Source organism: Oxyura jamaicensis, chromosome 4, assembly GCF_011077185.1.
Source record: "Oxyura jamaicensis isolate SHBP4307 breed ruddy duck chromosome 4, BPBGC_Ojam_1.0, whole genome shotgun sequence".
Classification (NCBI taxonomy): domain Eukaryota; kingdom Metazoa; phylum Chordata; class Aves; order Anseriformes; family Anatidae; genus Oxyura; species Oxyura jamaicensis.
Window position 1 is genome coordinate 14,360,415 of NC_048896.1, and position 23,926 is coordinate 14,384,340.

At 41.0% G+C, this 23,926-nt stretch overlaps 3 protein-coding genes and 1 long non-coding RNA gene across 12 annotated transcripts in view; 3 read left to right on the plus strand and 1 right to left on the minus strand.

The window, feature by feature from the left end:
* Nucleotides 1-24: 24 nt before the first annotated feature.
* Nucleotides 25-5,948, plus strand: PGRMC1 (progesterone receptor membrane component 1). 2 transcript variants are annotated; one of them, XM_035323455.1, is made up of 3 exons: nucleotides 47-416; nucleotides 1,939-2,094; nucleotides 3,784-5,948. In XM_035323455.1, exons 1-3 carry the CDS (start codon nucleotides 86-88, stop codon nucleotides 3,882-3,884), a joined length of 588 nt encoding a protein of 195 aa, XP_035179346.1. In that variant the 5' UTR covers nucleotides 47-85; the 3' UTR covers nucleotides 3,885-5,948. The 2 variants fall into 2 exon arrangements, with proteins under 2 accessions (XP_035179347.1, XP_035179346.1); XM_035323456.1 differs by lacking the exons at nucleotides 1,939-2,094; nucleotides 3,784-5,948 and adding an exon at nucleotides 495-713 and having other exon boundaries at nucleotides 25-448.
* A 1,622-nt stretch (nucleotides 5,949-7,570) lies between these two features.
* Nucleotides 7,571-18,118, minus strand: LOC118165441 (A-kinase anchor protein 17B). 7 transcript variants are annotated; one of them, XM_035323441.1, is made up of 6 exons: nucleotides 17,936-18,118; nucleotides 14,795-14,948; nucleotides 14,419-14,540; nucleotides 12,821-13,056; nucleotides 10,092-11,595; nucleotides 7,571-7,904 (listed from the first exon to the last, which is right to left on the minus strand). In XM_035323441.1, exons 4-6 carry the CDS (start codon nucleotides 12,908-12,910, stop codon nucleotides 7,900-7,902), a joined length of 1,599 nt encoding a protein of 532 aa, XP_035179332.1. In that variant the 5' UTR covers nucleotides 12,911-13,056; nucleotides 14,419-14,540; nucleotides 14,795-14,948; nucleotides 17,936-18,118; the 3' UTR covers nucleotides 7,571-7,899. The 7 variants fall into 7 exon arrangements, 4 of the variants coding, with proteins under 4 accessions (XP_035179332.1, XP_035179330.1, XP_035179331.1 ...); XR_004750044.1 differs by lacking the exon at nucleotides 7,571-7,904 and adding an exon at nucleotides 9,307-9,504 and having other exon boundaries at nucleotides 10,092-10,256; nucleotides 17,936-18,116; XM_035323439.1 differs by lacking the exon at nucleotides 7,571-7,904 and adding an exon at nucleotides 9,307-9,504 and having other exon boundaries at nucleotides 17,936-18,111.
* Nucleotides 18,119-19,919: 1,801 nt separating this feature from the next.
* On the plus strand, nucleotides 19,920-23,096 carry LOC118165448. Its single transcript, XR_004750046.1, has 2 exons — nucleotides 19,920-20,005; nucleotides 22,969-23,096. It is a non-coding gene; the product is annotated as an uncharacterized LOC118165448 (long non-coding RNA).
* A 725-nt stretch (nucleotides 23,097-23,821) lies between these two features.
* Nucleotides 23,822-23,926, plus strand: part of SLC25A43 (solute carrier family 25 member 43) — a 19,008-nt gene continuing 18,903 nt past the window's right edge. Inside the window, exon 1 of one of the 2 annotated variants that reach the window (XM_035323451.1) lies at nucleotides 23,822-23,902. The gene's annotated coding sequence lies outside the window, so the exon portion shown is untranslated. The remainder of the gene's footprint in view (nucleotides 23,903-23,926) is intronic. The other variant, XM_035323450.1, reaches the window with a different exon arrangement.

Below are 23,926 nucleotides of genomic sequence, written 5' to 3' on the forward strand. Positions count from 1 at the left end.
TCCGGCTTCCACCGCCCCTCTCCTTCCTCCCAGCCGGCCCGCCTCCGGCAAGCCACCGCCCCGCGCCTCAGAGCCCGCCGAGCCCATGGCCCGTGAGGAGGCGGCGGCGGCGATGGCCGGCGAGGAGGCGGTGGTGGCCAGCGAGGGGGGCGGCTTGCTGATGGAGATCGTGAGCTCCCCGCTCAACCTGAGCCTTCTGGGCCTCTGCCTCTTCCTGCTCTACCAGATCCTGCGGGGCGAGCGGCCCGCGGTGCCGGCGGGCGAGGAAGACCCGCCACCGCTGCCCAAGATGAAGCGGCGCGACTTCACGCTGGCCGAGCTGCGGCCCTACGACGGCCGGAACGACCCCCGCATCCTCATGGCCGTCAACGGGAAGGTCTTCGACGTGACCCGCGCCAGGAAGTTCTACGGGCCCGGTGAGGGGCGGCGGGGCGAGCCCGGCTCCGGGAGCTCCGGCTCTCGGGGAGCTGCCCCCGGGAGCGGCGGCGCGGCCCGCAGCATGGTGTGGGGGCCTCCGCTGTGAGGCGAGGGCAGGGCCTCGGCCCTGGGAAGGCTCCAGCTCTGCTAGCCCGCATCGCGCCGTTATTCTTTTATTTTCCCCTACCTTAGCTGTTAGGGCAGGCAGCAGAAGTGGGGTGTCCTCTTGGTGTTTGCATTCCATTCCCAACTCTTACTGGACTGCATTGTACTTAAAGTAATATGTAGCCGCTTAGGTTAAACCAGCTTTCTGTCAGGGGTACAGGCACTTGAGAAGTGCAAAGATTGAAGTAAGCTTTGCAGAGCAGCTGGTGCTGAGGTGGGGGCGTGTGTGCACATAGATAGGAGTTTAATAGCCTCCACTTTTACCAGAGGTCTCCTGAGATGCTTCACTGAGGTCTGAAAATTTCTGCTGTCTGGTGTGACCACTCACACTGTCTGCTACTCTGAGACAAGGAGAACACTGCAAGAGACTTTAGGGAGCTTGACGAGGTTATTAATTGTGGCACAAACACAGACAGGAGACTGGCACTAAGTAATACTGGGCTGTAGCTTTGAGTTCAGCAGCACTCAAGATGATACGTAGAGCAGAGTTAGTTGTACAGTTTTGTGTTTCTACTAAAACCCACTTGATTTAAGAACCATGCTGTAGATGTTACCCTTCTGGACAATATTAAAAGCTGCCCATCGTATAAAATGTAAACCATCACAATGTCTGGCTATTTAGTTTTCTTTTTAATGGAAAAGTAAGATTCTCTTTGAGTATTGGAAGAAGGTTGCTGTGGGAGGTGTGGAAGATGGGAGGCTCTGTGCAGTAACCAGAGTTCACATCTAGCTTCTTTAAGCTCCCTTAAGAACTTTCAATGTCCAGTTGCAACATGCTTGTCATGCAAGCAAGTTAATGAGTAATGAAATTTAGCAAGAGTCTGCCTTGATAAGGTATCCCTGATCCACTGTGAACTTCATGTTTTGGTCATCTGAGTTCATCTTGCATTTTGAAAGCTTTAATAGATAATACTTCCACGCTAGTATTTTATAGTATCGCTACCACATTTTCAGTTAGGTCATCCTTTCAGCTCTCTAATCCCACGGCTTCTCTCAGAAAACCTCAATTTCTCCTCAGGCTTGCAAATCTATCCTCTGTTCCACTTTCTGAGGATGTCCTTCCCAATCTGTATGCTTATTCTTACTCTGTGTTTCACACACTGTTGCGTGATTCGTTGCCCAGAGGCTCCAACACACTCGCTGTCTCTTCCCAGTGTTCTGTTTCTTGACTTCTTCCTCTGTTTTTCTTTATTACCAAGTAAAATAAAGTCTGGAAACATTTCAGAAGTTTGAGATACTTCTGAACCTGAGGTCAAGGTAGGAACTCACAATCTGTTTCAGTCTGGAGACTCTGATCCTTGAAGATCATACAGCATCTGTTGCCTCTGTAATAACGTTTATGTTTTCATTTTAAAGAGGGCCCGTATGGGATTTTCGCTGGGAGAGATGCATCCCGAGGTCTTGCCACTTTCTGCCTGGATAAGGAGGCTCTGAGGGATGACTACGATGACCTCTCTGATCTCAATGCTACACAGCAAGAGACCTTGAGGGACTGGGAGTCACAATTCACTTGTAAGTAATTTTAAACCTACTTACAAAGAAGTAGCTAACCAGCGTGTAATAAGGGAAGCAACAGTTAAAAGGCAGTTACTAATTTGAAGCATCGGTCTGGAAGCTTACTTTTGAGTTAATGCCTCAGTTTACCAGCTAAAATTCTCGTTATTCAAAAAATTAAGAGAAATGTAAGGCATCTTCCCTCCGTGTCTTACAGAACAGTTAGAGAGTTGGAAACACTCTGTCATAAGATCTGTAAAATCACCCAAAGAGTTGACAGAAATTGGAAGTATAGCATACCTCTGATACAGTTAAGACACCATCTATAAAGACAATTAAATTTGAAGCTCTGAAAAATGAAGCTTAAGTCACATTAAGCTTCTCAGAAGTAAGAGCAACATTTGAATTACTACTTCTTGGTTACTTTGGAGTTTTGAATACCACTTAAACAAGGCCTTTTTCCCTTTGGGCTCCTGATATAGCTAGATATAGCTATAACTTTTATACTATAAGTAATTCTGCATTGCCTTGCTGATGACTTTATTAGATTCATGGAAAATTGCCCAGCTGACCTTCTACCCACAAAATGATTAGGAATGGGCAAATGCCATCTCTGGCTGTAACCGTACCAGTGATCACCAGAGCAGCAGAGGAAAAAGGCAACTTGCATACTTGAGACATTTGGTATAAAATTAACAGAAGGAAGTCATTTTTGTAGTTGCCCTGTTTTTCTCTGCTTAGCAGTGTAAGTTTTTAAAAGGCTTAGTGCCATGTGTCCCAACTTGCTACTCAAAAAGAAAATCAAACCGTGGTTTTATGGAAATTGTTGTGTTGACCTTGTACCCTGCTGGCATTATTTTTTTTGTTCTATGATTTATCTTATTGATGAAAAGTAACTTGCATATCTCATGTTGCCTTTTAGGCCAGTGAACACCAAAGGGATTATTTCTGCTCAGATAAGACAGAAAATAATTCTATTAGTTAATTTATCTTAATGAAAGGATTTATATATATTTGATAAAAATTGCACATGCAAAGAACTTTGCATTAAAAGTTTCTATAGTAAAAATCAAGCATTTTTTTTGTTTTCAAACCCAGTATTAAAGATTGACTATCACTAGCTGGAATGGAGCTTTCTCCACATGTCATTAGAAGGTCTGAGCTCCTGACATGCCTCTGCTATTTTGGCTCTGTCTTAATCAAGGCTGTTAATCATGTCACACCGAATGGTTGTTTTATGATGCTAACAACTACGTCCCAGAAAACAGAACTATGTTATCAAATTTCTAACCTAATCTAGTATTTGTATCTAACTTTTCAAGAGTTGGGCATCAAGACTGATGCTGAATTGCACTCAAAAATTAGCTTTGGCACAGGAAGAAAATTAATCCATGATTCCATTTCTTTAGCTGGATGAGTCCCTCATTTTTCACGTGTCTTTACATTAATTCATCTTCTGGCTTAGCCAATAGAAGAATTATATTTCATACATTTTGCATATTTCTTACATTTACTACAACACTAATAGTAGTTCAAGTAGTTTATTGTTGTTTTCTTTTTCCTTCTCCCCACTGTTCGCAACAAGGAGCTCAGAGGTGTTCTACTACAATATAGGCTTCTTGTTAATTTATGAAATAGAAACAGGAGTTACAAAAAGTACATCTTTAGGGCAGAATAATTAATATTTTTTTTTCTTCCAATTTTCAGTTAAGTATCACCATGTTGGTAAGCTGCTGAAGGATGGGGAAGAACCCACTGTATACTCTGATGAAGAAGAAAAGGATGCCCAAGATGCAAAGAAAGACTAGAGAGTGCAGTGAGGAATAGTCTATTTTTGTATCTTAAGGGATCGTTTGTAACATTCCAGTTCCATTTTACAAGTTGCAACAGCAACAATGCTTACAAAAAATCCAGCGTTACAGTGAATCAGGTTTATTGCTCTAGGCTTCCTTTTCAAATTCAGCGATAAACTAGTAAAGGTCTAGTATGTCTTCCTTTAAACTTGCATAATATGAAGTATGCACAAAAAATGTCTGTGCAAGAGTAAATTGCAACTTTTGCAATAAAGGACTGATTTTACTCTGTCGCTATTAGGGCAGAGTAGGGCTGAAATCCAGTTTTTCATTAATAACCTAGCACTGTGGACACAAGCACATGAATAACTTCACATATTTAACATAAATTCCACTAAAATTAATTTAGTGTTCGCTTCTGCAGGATCTGGGCCTTCGGTTGTAATTCCTTTAGAAGCACAGAATGGTTTGGGTTAGAGGAGACTTTAGACCATCTAATTCCAACCCCCCTGCCATGGGCAGGGACACTTTCCACTAGACAAAGTTGTTGGCAATTCCTGGCAACCAGGAATTGACTGCACATTCAGTAGTGAATTAAAAAATATATATCCCCAGGAAAGGGTACGGTACCACCAGCTTTTGCAGTAAAAAAAATCACGTAAGGAAGTTGCTCAGTTTAGCTGCAATTTCATATTTTGTTTGCTCATTCATGAAGCACCATACTCATTTGTGGTGCAATATAATTCAATATTACGTCTGATAATCTGGGTTTTAAGGAGTTACATAGAGGCTTACAGATGAAACACTAACTGCTTAAAAAAAAAGGCCAAGATTTTTTGAGTTTTAATCACTTTTAGATACTTACAAAATTAGTAAGGACAGATGAATACCTGATGTATTCAGTCATGCAGCTGCATTAATACTCTTAGTTTACTTTTAAGGTACATCTGAAATGTTACTTAGACACTGAGTGTAACTAGGCATCCTTAAAAACTAGGTTAATAATGAAGTGCAACTTACCTGGACTATCATTTGTTCATTTCTCTTAGAAAAAAAACTGTTCTAAGAATTTTAATAAAATTAAGTTAAATGGGTAAGAGCAGCTGCTGTTGATTCTTAGGCCTTAAAAAAGACTTGCTGGCATGGCATGATTAACAAGTACTCTTGTACGTGCACCTTTAGCAGAAAAACCTTTATGGTCGGTGTAACTTATACACGTTTCCTGTACAAAATAATAAAACGTGGTGTGAGCCATTTCTGTGTTGAGGCTTTTGTTGCTTTGGAATGTCGCTATTAAAAGAAATGGCAAAATCTCATGCATAACCAGCAATGTTATACCAGGGGGAACTGACTATTGAATTGCATTTCACCTGTTTGCTCTTTTAGTTTATGTCTATGCTTAATTACTAGGTTTGTCCCAACCATGTAACTTAGTCTCCTACCAAAGGAGGCTGAATAAACGCGCGACTGAGGAAAAATGTAAAATGGCCCAGTCATCAGCCAAAATACATCTGTATAACTTTACCAGAAATTTCCAAGCAGATAACTAATGATTTGTTGATCTCTTGTAAATGTGATTCTTGTCCAGGTGATTCTGCGTGGGTGCCTGTCTGGTATAGCTCCCCATTATTTAGTTTCTCTGGTTCAACTCTTCTGCCGAGTTGTTTCAACTCGGCAGCACAACCAACATGATGAACTGAGTCCTGAAGGGGAAGGTGTGAACTAGGCAAAATTGTTCAGAAGTAGAGCGCATTGCACAACAGAAACTTTCATAAATATGTTGACACAACATGCTGAAGTGCCTGAGACCGACTGCAGTGAGAACTAATGACATTCCCTTAGTCCTAACACTTTCATGGTTTTTCCTTTCAGTTACACTGGGCCTTCCAATGAACAGTGCAGCTGTTTGAGCCAGATAGCTTGCATAAAGCGTTACTGTATGAACTACCTAATGAAGGTCTAGAGACAAGTCTGTCTTGTCATGGCCTTTGTGTTTTGCAAACTACTTCTAACGGTTTACCTCAAATCAGAAATGTGCTTTTATCTGTTTAAGGCAGAAAATAAATGTCTTGCATAATGGTGGTGTGTGTTTTTATTTACTGCAACTGAAAGTGATGTATAATCCTCCCCCAGTGTTACAAATTTTACAGCCTACAATCTGTCTTTCTTACGTTATTCAATGTGTAAATCGAACATAACATGTTCAAGCTGAATGGCTCGGAATGTAGTTCTGTAGCATAATAATTTTTAATAGAATATTAAATTCAGAACATGTTCACATGTTTTACTACTGCAAAAGCAGAGTTAGGCATAAAAGAAACAAGTATTTGCTGACACTGAGCAAAAGCTGGAGTTTTGGAAGGCTGTCATGCAGTGGAACTGGGCTGGGCTGTAACCTACCCTTCACTGGGTCCAACACTGACTCTTAAGTTAGTCCACAACATATCCCGAGGAACTAAATACTAGTTAAAGTATGAATTTGCACATCACAATATGATGCTTCCCAAATAAATGACACAGAAAACTGGCAGTAACGCAGGACAAAGAATAATATTAAGCATGTGTGCCTCCTGGGAGGGAGGCAGTACAATTCAGATAAGACCGCTACTTTTTCAGATTTAAAAATCATCATGAAAGGGAAAGGAGTGAAACATAAGAGCAGTACTTTCATGAAGCAGCAGGCACACATTTTCTCCTGAAGTGCTGGAGAAAATGGGTGTTTTCTATCTTCTTTTTCTCTTTGTTCATCGCAACTTGATCTCTTCCTTTAACTGACTAGTTGCAATGACTAAGCAAAAAAAAAACATGCTGCATAGTTTAATTGTTTGTATGTTAACCAAGGAGGACAATGAAAAACTAACAGTGGAGATTGTCAATCTCCCTCATCCGAAGTGTTGAAATACCAGTTACTCATGTGTCATGAAAACATACTTCAAGAACTCTAGAGCAAATCAAAACAAGCAGCATCTCCTTCCCAGCCAGTTGTGGCATACAGTCAGTCCGCTGCTTCGTTAAATACAGAAGTTTCCCTCATCTGGGCACTGCCTGCTCTTAATTATCTCTAGTGGTTTTACAAAAATGGTTTTACAATAGGTGAAGTAAAGGGGAGGCATTTCTATGCATTGCTTGGAATCGCTGGATTTAGAGGAAAAGGATGTATCGCAAGATCTACAGCCTCAGAGCCTTACTTCATACTACAAGTGTCACAGTAAATAACACTTCATTTAAAAAAAAAAAAAGAGAAACAACAAAACTTAAACCCCATCACTTCTTGAAACACCATCTGAGTACAACAGCATAAACCAAGCTCGGGCAATGTTACACATTTCTGCTGCTCAGCTGTTTGAATGCTGCTTTTAATGCCTCTTTTCACCTATTAAGTGTTCAAGTTATATAAACATTCTGTAACTTCCATAACTGAGATGTGACGTTTACTCCTAAACACAAATGAAATTTAACTTATAAACTTATGTGTTTAAAGAGTCTTAAACCAAATTGTTATATACAACTTAAAAGATCAGTCTTCAGGATAATAAAATTATATTGAGCAGTCCAGCATATGGAAAGATAGGGCTCAAATTAAATATGTAAAAGTGAGAAACTAATACTAAACCACCTGAGATCAGGTTCTAAATAAACCCACCTGCAAACAAAAAGGAAAAAAAAAAAACATTTTTCAGTATGAAAATTACCATGGTGTCTCAGTTTAAAGTGCACACCTTTTATTCAATAACAATGCTTTATACTGAATGAGGGGATAGAGGGGATTTGCTTTATCAATTTCAGTCAATGTAGGTAAACACAAGAAGCAATTACAGAATTGGTGTATTTATTTGTTGACTGTTGTGACAACATATTGATAAACACAGGAAATTTACACTGAAGGAAATTTATAGTTCCAGCACCCTTAGATTAACACAAATAAATACTTCCCCACCTGTAATTGAAAGGGCTACCTCCTGGGAAAAGGGAACTTACTGTACAGAACTGTCTAGAGATTGACAGAGGGGGAAGTTTTGTCTTCTTTTCTTTAATCTGTAAATTTTGCATAGAGAAAAAACACCCTTGGTATGTCATAACAGTGCAACTGAAACATTTTATGTGGTCAACAAATGCAATTTACAGTAATGAAAATCTAAAGTACTAAAAAGGAGACTTCAGAGGGGCATGAATGTTCTCCAAAACAGTCAGAAAGTAACTGTTGAGAAAATAAGGGTTTGTTGTTGTTGTCTTTTGTTTGTTTTAAGATAAAAGCAATAGATGGACAGTACTTTGAATAGCAACATTTGTTGTTCATGATCCTGAAAAGGCACTCAACATCTGAACATGCGAAGAGACAGCTGATAAAGTCTGGCAAAGGCCATAGCAGTCACCAGTACTGAACACTGGGGGAAAACCAATCTACCATGAACAATTACATTTTTTTTAATTATAATTTATTAGAGCAGAAGTTACAAACATGGGTAAGATGCTATAAAAGAAAGGCAACATCATCACATTAATTTAGTATATTGACGTAATAAATTAAGCATACTAAAATGAGAGCTGAAATAATCAGTGTATTGTACTTAGAACTGATCCTCTATATCTTGCTAAGGGACTTTGTCCAAGAGCAATTGTGTCTGTCTTCTAAATATAGCCAGCTGAGTAAATATGAATATAACTCAAGCTCCTAAACTGCGTTTTCACATTTTTACCTCCATGCAGCAGAAATTTAACAACATTAGACAATTCCTCTGGAATTTTCTGTAAGCTAACTTGTACTAAATAGCTATCTCACTGCATGTGCCTTCAAAAGGGCATGGTTTTGAAATCTTGTGAACAAATTTTCAGCCTGCACGTGCGTGAGCTGTCAGCATGCTGACAATCGTTGGCATTTTACTGTCCAACATTCAGAGCTCTGCTTAGATCATCATTCAGATTTCCAGAAGCACTATATTTAACAAAAGTTTTGTGAAATCCATTCTCCTAGAGACAAGTTTTCAGAAACACTTTCAGAAGATAAGATTTTTTCATACTTGGGAAGCTGTTATTCCCCACAACTGAGAACAAATGTCCCCCCCTCCTTCCAGTCCCATCATTTTAACAATCTGATTGAGGAGGCACTTTGTATGCTTGCTCTAAGACTTACCTATCTCTGTGTGGGGTTTTGTTTGTTTGTTTGTTTTCTACAAATTCGTTACTACTAAATACTGTAACTTTGACATTTACATGGTTCCCTACCTTTAATCAGACTGAGATCTCAGTCTGTAAACCTTCGAATTCTTAGCAACTGGTCCATAAAAGTTTGTTTGGCCCTGGGGAAAGTTTTGGTCCTCTTATCCAAAACACAAATAAAAATTCTGGTTTTGCAGCTCACTACACCACTTAGATTATTTGGACTGAAGGAATTATCTAAGCAAAAAAAGGCCCAGTATTTCCAATAACTTGTAACGGCTAAAGGGCTTTCTTCTCCCACTTCTACACAGAAGCTTAAGAGCTATTATATTAGTAGCTGTTCAGCATCCTCTTCTGGGCTCTGCTCCACAAAAAGAATCAGAGCAGGGGTTTGTCTGAATTATCTCAAGAGGAAAAAGAGGGCATCCTCTGACATCTGCATCCATCTCTCTTCTCAACATTAATTTCCTCTCATCTCCTGTAGATAAGTATATGGAAAAGTTACTTGAAATGACTTTGTCGGGGGGAAAAAACAGGTACAGGGAGGCAGCTGTTAGGTGGCTGCCAGTAAATTTGAAAGCACAGTGAACTGAGAAAGGGCTGTCAGTAACAATATCCAGAAATGTAGCAATCGTGTATGGAAATCAGATGACCACATACATATTAAAACCACTCACCTCAGACAGTACCTCCCACCCAGATGTTCCACATATTGAGCTGCCTAATAACTTTTCGGTGCGTGTGTAGAGCATGTTGAATCGTTAGCATGCATGTTGTTATTAATGGCACGACAACCTATCTGCTAATGCACAAGGGAAACTTTGCTACCTGATTAGGAGACAAATACTACGCTCCAACCTCAGTTGCTCATAGTGTTTCTGAGCTGAACTGACAAAACCTTTAATTGCAGAGATACCAGTTTTTTAAAAGTGCAAACATGGTACACACACACAAAAAAAAAAAACATTCATCATTTTAACAAGAACTGCAGCAACTAACCTCACCTGCCAGAGACCTAAGACTATCAAATTCACTCATCTCAGCTCACGTTTACCTCTTTCTCACCTGTGCTCTGGAGAGTCTCTTGAAGTGGCAAGCCATCAGAAGCGGCAATGTCTGGTGCTGCCACAGCCGTGTGAAGTGTCTTGAATTTCACTTTGTTGTGGAATGCTTTATTACATTTTCTTTGTATCTTTCTAAGTGACTCCAGCTGTATGGAACTGTCCGCCTCTGAAAAGCCACATTCATCAGATAAAAGATTAGAAGAAAGCTTTTTTCTCTTTTTCTTCATTTTGCGAGCATTTCTCTCCTCTTCCCTTGATTGTCTCTCACTTTTCTGTCCTTCATGTCTTAACTTACTACTAGACCTCTTGCATGACTTTTTAAGCTTGTGTTCACACTGCCTTGCCAAGCCCTCAAGGGCAGAATTAGAACAGAAGTTACATTTCCTGCTTTCCTTTTCTTGACCTTCCAGAGTTACATTTTTAAGATAAACCAGTAATTTTCTCTCCCTCTTTCTTGTAGGCAAGCACCCTTTATTATAATTGCTGTGCATTTCTTCACACCTTCTTTCTGTTCTCTTCATTGCACCACCACACGCCTCACTAAAGTACTCAGAATCACTGATCTCTTCCAACAAATCCTTTAATTTGCAAGTGGATCTACATATTTTGTACGGTATGGTAACTTCATTTCTACCATCTTCTTGATTGAACTCCTTATCATGAGTAACAGTAGTGCAATCCAAAGAATGATTCAGTCCAGCATATGGTAAGTAATCAACAGTGAGTGTATCATTCCTCTGTACTTGCAACTTTTTTGCAAGCTGACTTGCATAGGCCTTGTTTTTCAACACTGTGTCTGTTGATTCCAATTCCCCAACTGTGATCACCAGTCTATAATTATCATCGCTAATACAATTTCTCTTGTTGAGGTTTTGTACAAGACTCACTTCTCTGAAATGCTGGCCGTGTTTGTTACTCAAGCTGATGTGGAAACCACTGTCATCATCAGACACCACTCTCTTCCACCAGGACTTGTTCGCAGAGTTTTTTGGCTCTAAGCAAACACGTGCATAGCTTGGTGTCTGGTAGTAATTTAATAAATAATGAATGAATTCATCAGTCTCATAAACCTTTTGCTTTCTGCAACCATCCTCAGACACTGTCTGCGTGTGAACTACATTCAGTGTTGGGCAGTCCCTTCCATCCAGAGATCTGATGACCTTGCAGTCTTGGGTAACTGTAATCAGCAAAGATCCACAGCCAAAGGAGTTGTGCACATCTCTGCCAGAACTCAGGGCTGTACTGGGGTCATTTAAAATTGTCCTGACTATATGAGAAGTAGACGCATGGAACTTAGTCACATCTCCTTCCTCACTAGATAAGCTGCTGCTTTTTTGGGTTAATTGACACTTAAACTCCTCCTTATGCTTCAACTCTTTTTGCGTATGACAACGAGAGTTAATCTGTTCCTGATGAACATCTTTTAATGCTGTTTCAGAAAAGGAATCATCCTTCCTTACGCCCAATGAAGGATCCACTTTTTGACTTGCCAACTGTACAAAATCCTTCAAATAAAAATCAGGAAAATGATTATGTACGTTTATTGAGCGTAGAGAACAGTAAAGACTGCTAAACTGCAAACTCATAAATACGCAGTGTACATTCAGAATTGTACAGGTGAGGGATAAATTTGGCTTCATGCAGAGAGAGCTTGATCATACAATCTCACTACTGCTAATCTAAAACTAATACTTCATTGTCTCAGAATGCTGCATTCTCAAATAGGACAGTTAATCTTTCAACCAATTCATCTATCTCACTACAACTGCATAAGAAAATATTTATTCTGTTTTATTAAAGCGTCACAATCAGTGTTGTATACAACAGAAGAGTTGCAAGACTTCTGTAGATTTAGTAAAGTAATGGTTCTAAATATTCTATGTAGTTTTTATGGGTCCAAATACAACCAATCTAAAGCCTTCCAAGTGATGAAACGAAAAAAAAAATGTTTAACTCATTAGTTTCACAATTAAGAAAGTCAATATAAGACATTATGGGGCCCTAAGAATTCACACAGAATGGCAACTGTAGCCTCTGACTTCAACTCTAAGTGATAGTGCTTTAGAATCAATCTTTTTCCCCAGTCTTAATGAATGGGGAAAAACATACTTGTTAAAAGATGCAAGCAAATTTTGCATAGCAAATGGTGAAGAAAAGGTCACGTTAGCACTCCTTAGATTTCAAACTTTTTTTTTCTAACCCCAAAGCACAAAAATAAGCTTCTAAACATAATTCCTCTGCAAAACACTCCGATTTTTATCAGTCCTCTGCTGACTTTCTCAAGACATTAGCTGAATCAAAACTGATAGCTTAGTGTTGGCCCCAACAGGGAAGCTATTAGAAATGAAAGCAGCATAATCCATATCAATTTAATTCTTTCACTTGCAGACTTGAGACCAAAATAAGCAGAGACATCTTCCTTTGCACTCCCTAACCTCCCTGTTTGCAATGTTGGATCAAGTCTAAGAGACTGATGTGGTCCTTCGAGCCCTATTTTTACACAGTAAAGACAAGGCCTCAAACAAACAAAGACAAAGTTTCTGGGTAGGATCACACTACCTTTGGGTAGGGGAAACTGTCTAAAGGGCAAACTGTCACAAGACCTCAGGCCTTCTCAGTCACTCTCAAGACATTCTTTTGAGCAGCATCAAGACACCAGAAGTCTACTGAACTATTCAAGATCTAACAAATATCCTTCGTAACTGAAAATATGTTTGAAAATGTTCTTACTTTCACACGGTTTAACAGGACCGTAAGCAGTCTGACAGACTCCACTCTTCTCTGAGCTAGCAGGGATTTCCTTTCTTCCCATTCAGGCATATTCTCTGGCCACTGCTGTTCTTCAGCTGGTACCTTCTGCTTTTGGGGATGTTTTTCATCTCCATCTATCTGCCTCTCTTCTCTCCTCTTGAGCTTAGCTTTCTTTTTTCTCTCTTGAACTTTTTGTTCATCACCACGTTTTTTTTCTAGGTAATTATCAATATGGGACAATTTAGACGACACTTGTGTTACATTTTGAGTCCTGGGAGATTGAATGTCTTTGAAATGCTAACAATAAACAACCAGTCACCAAGAATCCACATGTGGCTAATAAGAAATCTTGGCTGTTAGAATTACATATTTAAAAAAACATTGCATATTGATGACACGCATCTAACTGATACACACATTTAGAACACATTAGTTCTGTACTTGTCTCTTCAAATGGGTTGTATTCTAGGGTTTTCTTTATATGCACTGCCAAGAAGACAGATTCACATTATCTTTTGTCTCCAAGGACACAACCAGAAGCTGATCATTCAGATCTAATTCTTACCTTAACAAAGCTCCCCTACAGATTAGCATGAGGCTGCCATTTAAAAGACATTACAAGACTACTTCCATTGTTATAAAAATTCAAGTTGAAGCTGTCACTGCTTTTTGGAAACCTTGTCCTGTAGAAAACAGATCTACTAAACAACCAACATGACTTGTCACAGAAAACTCCAGAAAATTCAAGGAACGGAATATTCATGCAAACATTTAAAATATCTATTTTTAAAGCATTTGAGTAAGAAGATACTCAATTAGCAACGGAAGCAGAGCAATTTTTCCAGAGATCAAGCATTTGAGTTGCTATGTTGAACATACTACAGTTTTGTGTTTTGTTTTGTTTTTTAATATGGAGGTGTGTAACGTGATTAATTGCCAGCGACAGTCTCGTATGCAATACAAACACACTACCAAATTAAAGCTTCCAGCTTCCACTTACTACTGTTACGTGCATACAAAAATCTTAAACCACTGCCCTAAAGATAATAACAATGAAAAAATAATATGTAAAAAGGGGTGGACAGAAAGGCAGAAAAAGTGTTTGTTTCTAGCTTTGAACCTTCCAGTCAACTGGAAGGCATACTTCAGAGCATAAAGACGTTAATTTGTGGTGTTGCAGCATAGAACAATGAAAACAAACAAACAAACAAACAAACACATGCAGAATTTTAAGCAACCAAGCCTCAGCTCTCAGATTTCACCCCAGGTCCACAGAATCTTAGAATAATCAAGCCTGAAAGGACCTCAGGATGTCTCTAGTCCAGCCTCTTTCTCTTAACACACTCCTTCATCTGATGCCTTACACACAGAATTATCATATTGTTTGTTGTTTTTTTTTTTTCCTACAGGAACACGCAAATTTAGAACTACACAGCATTGCTTCAAGTTTGTCGACTCCTGTTTCCTCAAAGCTTTTTTTTTTAAACAGTAGCATCTCCTTTCCTGGATTTTACTTGGTATGGAATAGTCTAGCAAATCTTAAGAAAATAGAGCATTCTCTAAAAATACACTCTCACCTTCTTCCAAACCCTCTTTTCCCCCTTTCCAATTGTGCTCTTGTTCTCGCAGTGTCAGTCTTTTCAGGCTTGTCTTTCTGTATGGCTCCTTCACTAAAGTTTCTGGTTATATCAAAAGTCACCTGTCCCAGAAGAAAGAATCAGACTTATCAGTCCAGTTTGCCATGTACACACACAGACAGCCTACTACACAAACAAGAAACATCCCAGGTGACTTCCAAACACTACTACACTTGTGAGAATTACTTTCTCTGCTCTGGAATACCAGAACATGTCCTCTGAAGTTCACACTACAAAATGTCTGTTAAGCCCCAACACCCACTCCCAAACATCTCCTCCTGCTACGACATCAGGGGTTCACAAGCTGACATCATACCTTTGGCCAAACTTGTTACTGGCAAGCTCTTCTGGAGACTCAAAGTTCAGTATGTCCAGCAGAGAGTTGCTAGCTGTACAATTCATGCAGTTCTGCCAAAATTAGAGTTCGCTGACACTCGGAGTAACATCTTTTGGATCCAATGCTTGTTTACCTAGCAAGAATGATGAACCCTGTTGTGTGCTGCATTTAATCAGCTTTAAACACCCAGATACAAGCGTGTTAGAAAACATTCAAGCAAATTGCATCACGATGCATCTACACTAGAAACGTAACATAAAGTGTTATTTCCAGCATGGAGACGTATTTTTAGGGTCACAGTTTAGAAAATATCTGCTGGAAAAAATACTGAAACAGGACACACCCTAATAAATAGTTATGGAGATAAGCTACTAGGCTGATGAAATGAAGCTTGCAGGCTGCAAACTTTCTCTTATAATGCCACAATAAGCATAGCACTTCCATACCAACCACACTGAAAATATTTACAACTTTTAGCTTACCTATGCCAATTTTCCAGAAAATCAAAAAGACCCCATTACTGGATTAAAGTCCTCAAGTTCAGATATACAAAGTTCAGATATCAGTATCAGCTACATCCACTGAAAGAAAAAAAAAAAAAAAAAAAAAAAAAAAAAAGGCTTACGTTTTTCCCCTGATATGATTAAATGCATCAAAGTTTATGGAGAAGTATCAGGAGGTTAGCAGACTTAGCAACCTGACAAAAGCCTACAAGCTGGTTGCGACAGGTTAAAAACTCTGCTGGCGTTACTTAGGGAATGCGTGTTGGCCTTCAATCTAGGAGCCTGTAGTGCAGTCTAGGAGTCTGTACTGTACTGTTCCGTGGTCACATCTTCTGCTAACCCGAATGTACACCCACCCTCATCCCACCCAAATTCTTTAAAGTATAAAATGGAACCAAGGAACCAAGACAGTGACCTGAGACAATACAAATTTGTCATCAGTTCCCAGCTCTGTTGAGGAATTCCTGTGAAACCCAGTAACTTCCTATGCCTCAGGAGCCTAATCTAATACAGCATTACAGAACAGATTCACACTAATTGGTACCATAACAGACCATCAATTCACTTACTCTGGCCTGTGCTGCATTCCACTTTAGTTTTACACCAGTGACAAGGCACAAAACTTAGCCCTCCTATTTGACTAAAAGCACCTCTGCCAGGAAGGAAACCTACCTGGTCCTGCTTTGAAAACACCAGGGTATGAAAATCTGCCACCTCCCATGGGCAGTTTGTTCCAGTCCTTACTCATCCACCGTTGAGATGGAAGTCATTTGCAGACACCGATTTTTCATAAGCATTCCTGTCCTAGATTCACATCTTTTTAATATCTAGATGTGTTTGTGTTTTTTCCTCCTACAGGCTATAATTAAAGTGTCTGTAAGTCATCTTTTTGATATAAAATACTATGTTTGAGCTCTTTAAGAGCTTACGGTCTCTTATTCTAAGGCAGTTTCTCTAGCCTCTGAGTAATTTTCACTGCACTATTCTAATTTCCAATTTAAATTGTATGAATCCCAAAACTGTACACAGTGTTGATTTGGTCAGTGCCATGCACAGAGGAAAATACGCTCCTTTAGACCTACTTTCTATCACCATTTAAACATATCCCCAACAAAACTGCAATGGAAACTCAAGATATTGCTAACGTATTACAGTAACCCTTTCACATCCTCAAAGAAAACCACAAAGATAAATCAATAACTCTAAAACTGACTTCTCTCAGTATCCATATGGTTCTTTTCACATTGACCTAAGTACCTTAGAACACCCTAAAATGCATCACCTAAGTTCATACGTTAAACAAAATTAGACTTCAGGGAAACATTAACAGCCTGGCAATATGTAATTTGAAACACTGAAACACCCTTTTAGACCATATGAGTAACGTGCAAGTAGTAAGAGTAATTTTATTCAAAGGTGCCACTCACATTTGCTCACAGTACTGTTGGCTTAAACAGCTCTTACCATCCCCAGCTTCCCAGCTGGAAACTCCCACTCATTCCAAGCCCTGGGCCATCACAACTGTTATTGAGACCTCACCATCAACTGGGTCAGGAAAAAGAGCTAGCCTGGGGGAAAAAGAAAGCCCTATTTTGCCAGTTTACTTTCCAGACAGTTCCCTGCTCTCATTCACAGTGCAGCCCCACAAATGGTTCTACTGGCACAGCTGAAGGCAGAGGAAATATCTTCATTCTGCAAAGGTGGGCAGCACGGAAACCCTGCAAATGGCAAGGTGGCAAGAGTATGTATTGATCTGTAGTAGCAGAAGGAGTTTATCATGCAGGGAAAAGCATTTACCAGAAACAGTCACTTGGTGAAGTTTAAACAAGAGGTTTAAACACATGCAGATTTTCAATAGGCAGGCTTAGTTTATTCAGCTTGCTCTGCACAAAATTAAGTGAAGAGCAGAGATGATCAGAAGTACTGCTTGCTGCTGCAATACTGCACACAAATATTGCAGTAGAAGGGGCTTTTTAAAGCTAATGCTGCTGGTGTCACTGTTTAATGCTGGATGTTTTGAGGTTGGGATAAGAACAATACAAAAGAACCCTATAATAATTGATAAGCCGGTTGCAGGGCCACAATCCCTGTGCTTAGCAGGACGCGTGCTTGAATTCGGACAGGATCTGGAGGCACCACGAGCGCGGCTGCCGGACCACCTGCCAAGACGAACCCCGCTGCGTGAGCTCGGTGACAGCCAGGCCCGCACCCACCACTCAAACATTTCTGACAGGCATTGTCAGCAGGGTGCTGGGGACCCAAGCAGGCAGGGCCAGACCCGCTCTGCCTTTCCCCACACCGCCCAGCAGCCCTTCTCTGGGTGCAGCCACCCCACCCAGTGAGGAAACCCACCGGGCCCCAGCACCCATTTGGTCACCCAGCGGCCTCCCAGGGGCGACCACCAGGGACACGGGGACAGCCGCTGTGGCACGGGAGGCGGCACCGGGCCGGCCCCGCCGCCTCGCACCCCTCAGGGCCGCTGTCGCCCCTCATTAAGCCCCCCACTGGCCGCCTTTGCCCTCAGCCTGAGCGGCCAGGCCCGGAGAGGCACCGCAGCCCCGCAGCCGCTCCCCGGGGCCGGGACTCCCCTCCCCTCCGCCGGCCGGGCTCCCCTTACCCCTCCGGCCGCCGCTGCAGCCGGCTGCCACCGGCAGCGGACGCTTCCAGGCGCCCTTCGCCGCCGCCACCCCCGGGGCGGAGCGCGGCGGGGCTGGGGGAGCGGCCCCCCTCAGGCGCAGCCCGGCCCCGGCCCCGGCCCCAGCCGCCCGCCGCCGCCCGCCCTGAGCGGGGCCGGGGCCCGGCTGCCCGCCTCGCCAGGGGGCGCCGCTCCCGCCGGGCGCCATTTTGTGGCGGCTTGAGGGGGGGGCGTGAGGGGGCGCTGGGTGCGGGTGTCTGGGGTTGTGCAGGCCCAGGAGGATTTTTGTGAGGGGATTTGGGGAATGGGTCGTAGAATTAGGGGCAGGACTGAACCCCAAGAGTGGGACTGGTGGCTGTCAAGTCACCTGAGGGGAACACGGTGAGGTGCCCAGGTGTCTCACCTGCCTGCTCGCACCCACCTGGTGTGTACAGTCTGTGATCAGCATGGCTGCTCATTATGAAAAAAATGAAAGAAAAAGGCAAAAAGTTACTTCCTCTCCAATTGCCAGTACCCCTTATTTAGGCATTGGGAAGGCCTAGTTGCAGGGCTCTGGTGTAAGATTTTTTGTCTTTGTCTTGGTGACAAAGATAGTTCATCTGTCACCGCTTCCTCATCCATCACTGCTTCATCTGAGCACTATACATACAGGATTAATATTGTCTTTTCTCTGGTTTTAGTGCTAGTTTGTACACGTTGAACCAATGGAAACACAGTACCTGTATCTATTTGTACAAGATGACAGTCAAATCTCCACAAAGGAGCAGCTCCGAGGGGTGCCAGTTTCTCAAGTACACCATTTAAGGTATCATCTACGTTTTCCAACACTTTGTTCTTCCTTTAAGGTCTCCAATTAAATTCAGTTTAGGCCTCTTAGGATACGCACAAGGCTGGGGCTGTGGGCAGAGGTGTGTACTACGCTCTTCTTTTCACAAATGCTTTAATTACAGTTACAACCTGAGAAGAATTATGTGTATTTTTAGGGTGGGTCTATTTATTTTTCAAATTTGTGTCCCAAAAAGCATTTCAGTGTTTTCTCACTATATAGGTTGATACAATAGATACCATCTTTGTTTACAAACCTTCTGTTTGGTCTAGTTATTTTCACAGTTATTGGTTCTCCTTGCACTCTGAAGATTTTCTAGGAGTCTATTATACATTGGTAGTTGTTCACATCTTTCTTGTTCCCTTAAAAGATAAAATTGTGTTTTGATGGTGCAAATTATTAAATTCCAAAGACACCATATTTCGGTTACATGATTTTTTTCCTTTCTATGTATATTCCTCCAAAACTATACAGGTAAAATGGAATTTTATACTAGTTTGCAGCTGCAAGCTAGTCATTTAGTTGGTACTTGTTGATTTTCCAGAGATGCAATAAGTTGAGAAACTCTAAGTTTTTAACTTATAAATAAAATGCTTAATGTAGCTATGCAAAGGGATTTCTTTCTCTGAGGGCTCCTGAATAAGAGAGAAGATACACTAATTACTACTAATTAGTAGTTGACAATGCTGTTAATATTTTTTTTTTCCTTTTATAAGAGGGGTCATACAGAAAGTACATTTCTATTTTCTACTTTCAATGGCATTTGTTTTATAATAATGAAATGCCAAACAATGAACAAACAGTTTACATTTTCTTTTGTATTGAGCACTCTTGAACTCTTTGCCACAAAAATGTATAATTTTCTTGTTATCAGTGCAGTAGTTTTGAGACTTGAGGTCTCGTTGTCTTAGGCTTGTGACTGGGATAAGAATGCTCCCTTCTTTTTTAAGCACAATGCATTCCAGCCCAAGACTATCACATCTTAGGACCTCTGGTACCACAGGTACTCACACGAATTAAAAACTCAAACTATGTCTTCTGGTTGTAGGTAAAACAAACTAAAAAAGTTCCTTGTCTGTAATTAAGCAAATTACACGTAAATAGAATTTAACTGATATTCTTTATCTATATTTATATTCCAAGGAGCAAATTACTGTAAACTGTGGTCTTTTGCAATTGCAGAATATCCTGCCTGCCAGGATAGAGCACGTTGCTGGAGCAGTATGGTAAGTTAACTCTGTGAGTGAACAGCAAGTCGTATTTCCTCTGGCAAAGGAGACAGGGAAAACAGCTGTTAAGGAAAATACTCTGGCAGTGTTCTCATGTTGAGAACAAGGGCCATGTGACACTAATTAAAAGTGCCACATCCAAAACTGACAGAAGAAAATACTTTTACACAGGGAATAATAAGATGATGGCAGTCATTGATGCAAAACATATGAGAGATTGAGCACCTGGTTTTGCAAGTGGATTGATGGTTATAGAGGCAATAAGAAAATAGGGAGGTATTTTGCAAATACAACTTTGAGACAATATTAGCTACTAGATTTTATGCTTGAGACATGACTGAGAAGTTAGAGATCTAGACTGACATAATTATCCCACATCTCCCTTTTGCAGAATAGTTATACTTTTCTCCGCAGCCTGCAGTTCCAGGCTTTATTCCATCTGTTAGCTACCTAGACTGTACAAACCCTGGATCCGCACTACTCGTAGAAAGCTATCTTCCTAAAACTAGACAATCAGTAAAGGTGAAACCCTGCCTGCAAAAGTCATGTGGTATCTTTGAAAATCAATGTAGGTAAAATGAGTGCAAAGGACTGTGTGCAGAGCCAGCTGAGGAGAGCCAGCATTTATTATGGGTTTATTCTCATTTAGCTGAAGTGGATACGAAGTACAATGTAATTTTTAATCCAGAGGAGTGTTCACACAGAGATTGCAACATCATAACCTAGCAGGTTTCAGATGGTTTTAAAGCCTGTCAACCAATGCTTGAAAATGAGCTTTCTCTGGGAGCTTCAAGAATAGGCTAGGAAAGAAGGTGATTGGAAAATAAATTTGGGCATGAAGCGGGTTTAAGTACGTGCAACTAAGAATCTTGGCTATGGTTCTGCTTGTGGCTTGGTAACGTCATTTCAGAAATTATGGCTGAATATTATGTACTGCTCAAGTAATGTAAAAGAAAATATAATTTTTCATATTGCAACTATATATCTCCCTATCTTTAGATGTACAGTCCACAGGAAAAATCAAAGCTCCGTCTTGTATTTAATTTTGAAACAGAACAATAAGGCCTGTTTCAAGGGACAGTACGAATCACTTGCACAGTTTCATTTCTTGACTAACAATGCTGCAGCCTTGTTTATTGCAGGTAGCTGCCATTGCAGGTTTGTGAAACTAATTTGTGGACTGTTGAAATATTTTTTCCCTAGATACTGATTTTATCACTTACTGAGTGAGAAGCAGCTCACCTACACAACTACTTTCTAGCCAGCAACAGCTGAATGATGGGTTCAATACTGCCACCCACTGGCTGGCTGCACACAAATCTTGGGGAACTTCATTTAAGGGAATAGATAAAAGTACTTAGTGGAGGGCTTTTGTTTGTTGAAGGTGTTTAATTTTTCTGTCAGGACTTTCTAATCAGCCTGTACGATGATGGGTTTAATCTACAACAAGGTTACCCCTGAAATACTTTGTATATAGGCAGATGAATTCGCTTAGTGGCTTTAAAAAAAGGAAAAGGAAAAAAGTTCTTAGTTCGACATTTAAGTTTTGGCTCTAAGGATAGTTAGTTTTCTCAAACATAAACTGTCTAGCCACCAAAGGAAAAGCAATAACTTATACAGAAAGTCCAGAATACACAATCCTACATCATATGATTCTGTTTTATAACATTTCTGAGCTATGCTTAGGATATGTATTAGCGGCATTAATTCTAGCACCAGCTTTGTATTATTACACGAAGAGGGAAGAATTCTTGGCTCCATTTTCTAAAGTCTACTTTACAACTGACAAAGCCAGCTGGCACTGTAAATCGCTCTTAGTACAGAAAGACAGGCTTGTGATTAAGTCACAGGAGTGGGAGTGCGAGGTCCTATTTCTGGCTCAGTCACAGACGTCCTGGATTATCATAGGCAAATCTAGTAATTTTCATGATTGGTCACAGGGACAACCCGTGGTGACAGCTGAAGTAGCTTCTCCTCCCATCCCCGAGGAAGGAACAGACCCAGAGTACATTGCACTCTAGTAGTCTCCAGCAAATGTCCTGGAGAGCAAGGCCAACTAAACACCTCAGAGAGCTCTAAATTTAGAGCTTTACTAACTCATATCTGGGGATGGCACGAGCAGAAAAGTGGGTTCCTTGACTGCCTTGTTCATTCTCTCTGATCTCAGAAGCTTCCTGTGAGACTTTACGTGTGTTCTTTTTAAGTACTGAGCGCCCAAGGAAGATGGTTTAAAAATAGAATGTAACTTAATTTTGGAAAGGATGTCAAGCTTCAATACTACCTTTACAAAAAATAAAAAATAAATCAGGGTTTGACGGATTTCAGTGTGGTACCTGATTCTGATCTTAGCCACAACTGCATCATCCTGAAGCAACTTGTTGATAACAGCCAAGCTATTTGTAAAGTTCAAAAAACAAACAAACACCTTGATGTTTTCATTGCAAGAATGTCTGAGGCAAATTTAAGTGATCGCATGATTGATTAAAATGTGTCTAGTAATTCAGAATGATGTCATTGTGGGAGAGATTAAGGAATTAACTCACAGCTACTTTAAATACCTTGTACTTTATCCTTTATTAACTATGATTCAGCAAGACTAGGTCTAAAGAAATACACAACAATCTTCTTGTAAAGAAAAGCTATTTTCAGAATAGCTTTTAAAGGACCTGATTGCAGAAAATGTATGCTCAATTAAATTCAGTCTCCAAGTGGAACATAAGTGTATTTTTATGTGACTAGCAAAAGAGACTAAAGAAAATCAGTTCCCTCTGAGGATTCGCTGTTGCACTGGTTGTTCTTACAGGGACAGCTTTTGAGATAGAGGAAACTAAGGAGGACATAAACAATATAAACTTAATTGGTCTGAAAGGAACAGGGAGAAGAAACATTTACATTAAGCATGTCTAGTAATCTCAGATCCTACTGGTGACTTTTTTTAATGACCAGTTTTATTTTGGCAGGTCCCTTTACACAGGAGAAAAAATATCAGACAAACTCACACCAAGGACCATCTTCTCTGTGGATTAGATTGTTCTGTGAGAAGCTGAGGACATCTGCTGATTCATTTTGCCAGCCAGAACAAGTATGTAAAAAAAATATCTCAACCACAAATTAAAAACAAAAACAAAAAACATGCTCAGGAAGAGTCAGAAGTTGAGTCTTGTCTTGTGCAGACTAGTAAGAGAGGCAAACTCCTGGAAGAGACATCACCCTTTTATGGTTAGGAGTCTTCTGTTCCTAAGCAATATTCACGTACAGGAAGTTTATACCTGTGCATTCTTGTTTCAAAATGGTCCGGTCCTTTTGAAGAGTTGGTTTTTATCCCATCCCTAGCAATTAACCGCTTTCTTCACAGCAGGACACACAACACCCTGAATAGTTGGGTTCCTGACAACTAGAGAGATGTATTTTAGCTCTTTTATTGATTTGGGGATACTATCTTGGGTGAGCAGCAGAACATTTTTGCCAAAGGGGCATGTCCTTACACTGTTTGGTTGGATGCACAGTACAGGCTACCAAACGCGGGCTAATGAAGGTTTCATTTTGTTTCACGACAAGAAGCAGAGCAGATGCACTGCTCAAATCACTGCTCTTGCCTCCTCACTCCATAAATCCCGCTGGCTGCCTGGATCTCCTTTCCGCTTCCTTCTCCCTGCTCCCCATGCCTTTTTTCTCTCTTTTCCCCCTTTTCCCCAGCAGCACATCCCCAAAACCCGCCCTAGCCGACCTGGGAACCCCGAAGAACTCACGTACACCGCTGGCCGAGGGAGGCGCGGGGCTGCTCCGCCCGCCTTGGGCAGGGCAGCGCCGGGGCGGGGCGGACCCGCGGCGCCCCCCGGCGGCCCAGCCTGCCGGAGCCGAGCCCGGCCGCGCTGATCCGGGCCGGGCCGGGCCGGGCCGGGCTGGGCCGAGCCGGGC

Excerpts from the sequence above, each read along its gene's own strand:
- PGRMC1 (XM_035323455.1), top strand. The coding sequence starts at position 86 with ATGGCCCGTGAGGAGGCGGCGGCGGCGATGGCCGGCGAGGAGGCGGTG. Across the intron at positions 417-1,938 it reads CAGGAAGTTCTACGGGCCCG|AGGGCCCGTATGGGATTTTC; the intron begins GTGAGGGGCGGC and ends TTCATTTTAAAG. Across the intron at positions 2,095-3,783 it reads CTGGGAGTCACAATTCACTT|TTAAGTATCACCATGTTGGT; the intron begins GTAAGTAATTTT and ends TCCAATTTTCAG.
- LOC118165441 (XM_035323439.1), bottom strand. The coding sequence starts at position 12,910 with ATGCCTGAATGGGAAGAAAGGAAATCCCTGCTAGCTCAGAGAAGAGTG. Across the intron at positions 11,596-12,820 it reads TCCTGTTAAACCGTGTGAAA|GATTTTGTACAGTTGGCAAG; the intron begins GTAAGAACATTT and ends TTTTATTTGAAG. Across the intron at positions 9,505-10,091 it reads AGAGACTCTCCAGAGCACAG|GAGATGAGAGGAAATTAATG; the intron begins GTGAGAAAGAGG and ends ACTTATCTACAG.